Source organism: Anopheles bellator, chromosome 1 (assembly GCF_943735745.2).
Source record: "Anopheles bellator chromosome 1, idAnoBellAS_SP24_06.2, whole genome shotgun sequence".
Classification (NCBI taxonomy): domain Eukaryota; kingdom Metazoa; phylum Arthropoda; class Insecta; order Diptera; family Culicidae; genus Anopheles; species Anopheles bellator.
Window position 1 is genome coordinate 3,530,117 of NC_071285.1, and position 6,000 is coordinate 3,536,116.

The 6,000-nt window shown below is 51.5% G+C and overlaps 1 protein-coding gene across 1 annotated transcript; it reads left to right on the forward strand.

Moving 5' to 3' along the window:
* The first annotated feature begins 4,178 nt into the window (after positions 1-4,178).
* Positions 4,179-5,966, forward strand: LOC131216153 (CDK5RAP1-like protein). The gene is made up of 2 exons (XM_058210568.1): positions 4,179-5,336; positions 5,399-5,966. The coding sequence occupies exons 1-2, from the start codon at positions 4,181-4,183 to the stop codon at positions 5,953-5,955; spliced, it is 1,713 nt and encodes a 570-aa protein (XP_058066551.1). The 5' UTR covers positions 4,179-4,180; the 3' UTR covers positions 5,956-5,966.
* The last annotated feature ends 34 nt before the right edge of the window (positions 5,967-6,000 follow it).

Sequence of the window (6,000 nt, forward strand, 5' to 3'; positions counted from 1 at the left end):
CACGCCATAATCATGTAAATTGGTATTGGATTGACAAGCGAAGGACCGCTCGCTTCCCAGCGTATCGCAACCGGCGGTACCGGAGCTCGATGGGAAACGGCGATGCATTTGGCCGTCGTCGAACGGACACACCATCGAGTTCACTTCCGTGTTTCGCATACGCGAAGATAATCCGCCTGACCGGTTCCCCGGTGCGATCCTTTGCCAACGGCCATCTCCCAGGTAGGAAGCCGAGGATTCCTCAAACCACGATTCCGCGCTTCCGACGCCCGGCCACCCGGAAACTGAAAACTGATGACCGGAGGGCATAAATCGCGTGTAAACATTGATATTTCGTGTTGCGCTCAAACGACCTCGCGCGCCACGGTTCGATATCCCTTCAAACGCGCGTTTATGCTGCGATGGGCTTCTTATCGTTTGTTTGTCCCCACTCCCTCCAGTGCTCCGACCGAAGCTCGATGCTTCCCGCTGTGTTCCCGCCACAGCGACGACGAGTTTTTGGGGTTAATAATGTTTGTTTGCTACCTTTGCTGGCCAAAAATGCTCTTATGCTCACCGATCACAGCAATTTGCTTCCGCGCCGTGATCAGTTTTTTTCCTTTTCTGGCGGAAACACTTTCAAGGAGAAGCCCATTCCCCATCGTTCCGCCCATCGGTCGTTACCCTTGAGGAAGCTTGATATCTCTGCTCGTGAATTTTATGCTCTATGCTCGGGAATTTGGCGAGCTCCATTGTGTGCAGGAGTGAAAGTAAATCCAAATGCTGGATTCAATAGGCTTCTGATCGGACCGATCCGTTGTTGATCCTTCCGGGAAAGAAAAACATTCAAACATTTTGATCAGTTCGTTGATCGAGCGTTAATGTGAAAAGATATTTTAACGGATCCGTTGGTTCATGTGGTCACTGGCCAGTCGAGTGTTGTCCCTTTTTGGGCCCGCACCCTTTCCCGGTGACCGGTTTTAAAGGGGGTCATGAGCATGAAAAGGTCAAGGTCCGGTGGTCCAGAGGAATTGCAATTGCCACGGCACCCTAACGGGGGGCGATAGTGCACCATTCCAGGACGGGTTGACTGTGTCACAGCTGTCCCCGCTCGAATCCGATACCTTGTGCGCCGAAAGAAAGGCCAACGTTCTCCCCATCTTTCGTGTGAACAGACCGCCGAAAGTGACAGAACGGTTGGTGGTTTCCCGGTAGTCCCGTCCTGCGCGTGGTCCGAAATCCGCCAGGTTGGGTCCACGGTTCCAAAACCAGTTTCCAGCGCGGTCAAAATGAAAGAAAGATCCCTCGTCAACCGGTGATCCGCGCGGCCCGTTGCCGACAGCCCGCCGAGAGACCCCGTCTAGGAATTTTGGGTTCGCGCATAGCCTGGCGTTTCCTGCCGGTGCTACGCGCTTGTTTGTGCCCGCTTTGAGAATCCTTTTTTCATGTGTCGGCTCTATTGTCTGTTCCTAGACAGGGCAGAGGAACCGGCGAGCGGCTATTATGCGTCGGTCCCGGTGCGACCAGTTGTTGGGCTATTTCATATTGTACTTGTTGTTTAACGATTAAACAAAAGCAAACAACCACGGCCAGATCCTTCATTTTGTTCGCGTATTCCCCGGAAGGCCGATGCTCTGAATGTTCGCCATCGAGCATAAATGAGGGGAGAAGAAACGAGATCCACCGAAGGGGTTGCAAACTGCAGTTCGCGGCGAAATAGGGGAAGAATGCACCGGCCGTCAACAAGTGCACTTGCACATTCGCAACTGCACTCGTGCGCACACACTCCGCAAGTGCAGAAAGTGCGTTCGGCTGAGAGTGTTTGTGGAGGGCGAACGCAACTCAACCCGGTCGGGTCGGGTGGTTGGGGTAGGGGCATCGAAGAGTGCATTTGCATCTGCACACAATGCACCCATACAAGCGCACGTGGCGAAATGCATCGCGGGTGCAATCAACCAATTGGCGCGAGCAAAATGGCGCACCAGTACCGCGGACCGGACCAATTACGTGCTCCGCTGCCCCGTTGGGGCTGCTGGGGAGGGTGTGTGCATAAACCCACTTGGCCACTGCTATATGTTGGAACCGTTGTAACATAGAAATTACAAATTTCCTATTTTATCGAGTTTCTTCTCACAGCTTCTGTTCTCATCCGAACCGAGCGGAACGCACGGTGGAAAAGCCGTTCCGACAGCCTATAATTAATTTAACCAATTCCGAAGCGAGTCACAGAACTCATTCAACGTGCGTTTGTGGATTTGTGTAGCTCCGCGAGTTACGCACCAAAAATTGCGTAGCGCGTTAATTATATGCTTCAGAGCAACGTTGCGGAATTGTCCCACCTTCCCCAGTCATCCTGGGACTGGGAAACCAGAGTTTGCAGCGAGTCGGTAACGGCCAGTTGGTCGGGATTTTGAGAATGCATGCTGAGCAGAATTTGGCGCCAAAACCAGCCCATAGTATGCTTGCCGACAGCCTCCAACAGCAGCACAACCTGGACATCTGGATGACCGTGCCCATGGGCGACATACGAAAAAAAAAAAAACATGGATCCTCATTTGAATTACATTGTTATTAAGGCAGTGGCCGCGCGAAACGATTCGCAAAGATTTATTTCCGCACGATCTTCCAATGGCAATACCATTCCCATCTGGAGGCGCCTGGAGGAAATGGGATGCGCCCTCAGCCACCACGAGACGACGCGCTGATGATGCCGGTGGTGGTCAAACAGGATCCAAACCTATCTGGAGCGCGTTTGAAAAGTGCGTAAGGAAATTGAGATCTGCACGCATGACTAACCGGACCAGCAACCGGGATGGAGACAGAAAAAAAACGCTGACGGTAGGCTTGAGGGTGACCCCGAACGGATAGAACCTGGCCTACTGCTACTTTTCTCACATGCGGATTACTAGCGCAATCTCGTGCGCAGTGGGGAAGCTGCGCATAAATAAAAAGGCTGCGTGGAACAAGGCTGACGGCAGGGTCCCTGAAATTGTATTATTTATTCGAAATTCGATTTGAATACAATTTTGTGCCCTGGTGCCGCCGTGCACGCACCTTCAGGAGCCCGGGGAACTGGCGGTGGCGGGCAGGCAGGAGGTGAATAATTTAATTAAATTCAGAAAACAAGTCGTAAAATGGCAATTGTTCGGCAAATCTTGGGCCGCTATTAAACGGCCCCGCGTGGAGAGAGTTGGCTTTTTTGGGGTGGTGTGTCCCGGTTATGGTAACCATTGTGGGTTTTTTTTGCTCTCGGTACAACTTCGAAGAAAAGCTGACACTGGAAGTTTCATGGGACAGTGACAAGAAGTCTGCAGTTTAATTTGATTATAATAACAAAAGGCCCGGACGCGGGACCAGTTTCTCTGGTCAGCATCCCGTACCAAATGCTGGTAGGATGTCAGGATGCTGGGTACTCGCCATTTTCGGCCAATGTCCGTCCCCTGTGATCTCCACAGCTGGACACGGCCGGATCCTTCGGCGCTTTTGCCGCTCAAACGGTTCCATACGGTCACACGGGATCCGGATGACCCACTATCCGGGTTTCGAGGGGGGGTTTTGGGTTGTTTCGCAGATATGATCCGAGAAAAACCGCTAAAAACTTGTTAACATTCAACCGTTGGACCAACCGTTGGATTTCGCATGTGCAATGCACAAAATGGCGACAAATATGCGTTAGAATGGAATCGAATAGAAAGCAAGACGATAGTGCGTTTGTTTACTTACACCCGGCAGATCGAACCGAAACTTGCTAGTAGACGTAGTATTCCGTAATGCTACGCAGTAAAAGTGCACTTTCTACCGGTTCCGCTGTTCCCACGGATCGATCGATCGGTTTCGATCGTATTTTCCAACAACAAACACAACACAGCACACTTTTTGGTTTAGGAATATCTTAATAACCACTAGCTGCCAGAAATGCAATGGAAACAAAAAGAAAAAAAAGAACAAAGAAGTTGTTGTGGTGGGTAAATTTTTTTCTATAATCTCGGAAAAGTTGTTATCTTGGATAACAAAAACGTCTAAGGGGTGCCCAATGGTAATGCTCAGCAGGATGCCCAGTGGTGGTGAGCGAAAACTTAATCATTGTTCAATGTGTCAAAATCAGCTGCTCAGGCGGTGAGAAAGTAAACAATATTCTTCCGGAGCGGAATAATGGGTTGTGCTGGGAATTATCAAATTTGAATTGGATTTGGATTTTCCGATGGGAACGTTAGCGAGAAAATGCTTCCTAGTGAAAACCAGTGCTCGGTTGTTGGCACGGCGTTCCCAGGCTCATCGAATAGGTTACGCAACCGATGCTAAATTTGAGCACCTGAAAACCGGACCATCATTGCAGCACTTTCTGGCTGGTCCGCCAAAGGAACCCCTTTACATTGCATCCAGGGCAGAAAATGTCCCCTACGTGCCGCAAGAGGTCCTCAAAGGGCAGAAACGGAAGGTGTTCTTCGAAGTGTACGGATGCCAGATGAACACAAACGACACGGAAATCGTGTGGTCGATATTGAAGGCTTATGACTACCGGCGAACCGTCCAACTGAAGGATGCCGATGTGGTACTCCTGATGACGTGCGCTATCCGAGAAGGGGCGGAAGATACGGTGTGGAACCGCCTAAAGCATCTACGGTTGGCGAAATCGAAGCGAGAAACCGACGGAAAGCCAATGCTGCTCGGTGTGCTGGGCTGTATGGCGGAACGGCTGAAACAACGGCTGGTCGAGAAGGAACAGTCCGTGGACGTCGTAGCGGGACCGGATGCGTATAAAGATCTTCCCCGGCTGCTCACCATCGGACAGAAGGGCCAGAAGGCAGTCAACGTGTTACTATCGCTCGATGAAACGTACGCCGATGTGGTTCCGGTGAAGCTGGATCGCAAATCGAAAACGGCCTACGTCTCGATCATGCGCGGATGCGATAACATGTGCACGTACTGTATTGTGCCGTTTACAAGGGGCAAGGAGCGATCTCGCCCTCTGCCGTCGATCAGCGAAGAAGTGCTCAAGCTGGCGAGTGAAGGCATACGGGAGGTTACCTTGCTGGGACAGAACGTGAATAGCTACCGTGATACCAGCACCATAGGGCCATCGGACCCTAAGGATGTTTCTCTATTGGCGCCCGGTTTTCGAACCGTTTATAAAACGAAAGTTGGAGGCCTCCGGTTTGCAGAGCTGCTCTCGGAGCTGGCTGAAACGGTGCCGGACGTTAGGATTCGGTTTACGTCACCGCATCCGAAAGATTTCCCGCGCGATGTGCTGGAAACGATCGCGAGGTACCCGAACGTGTGCAGCAGCTTGCATCTGCCGGCTCAATCCGGCAGCACGACGGTGCTGGAACGGATGAGACGAGGCTATTCTCGTGAAGGTAGGAGGGGCACTCCGGTTTGGAGTTTGGAAAACTGATTGTGCGATTTCGCTTGATTTCAGCTTATTTGAGCCTCGCGATGGAAGTGCGGAAAGTGATTCCCAACGTGACACTCTCGAGCGACTTTATTTGTGGGTTTTGCGGCGAAACGGAAGCCGAGTTTGCCGATACGATATCGCTGATCGAGCAGGTGGGCTATCACGCTGCGTTTCTGTTTGCGTACAGTATGCGCGAAAAGACCACAGCCCACCGGCGGTACAGCGACGATGTTCCGGACGAGATCAAACAGGAGCGTTTGCTGCGGATGATTGCGGCGTTTCGCCGGGAGGCAAAGCGGCTAAACGAAGAATTCGTAGGTCGAACGGAGCTGGTTCTCATTGAAGGATACAGCAAACGGTCCCGGGCCGATCTGGCCGGGCGTAACGATGGAAACGTGAAGGTAATCGTTCCCGCTGGCCCGATTGCTTCAAGTCCGCAATCACCGTCGAACGGTTGGTTGCGATCGGTTGGAGTCGGTGACTACATTGCGGTGCGAATTACTGCGGCCAACTCACAGATACTGAAAGGAGAACCGTTGTATCACACGACCATTACGGAATTTTATTCAAACAATGGATAATAAAAACAGTTTGCAACGTTATTTCTGTAAACGGGTCAGCGAAAA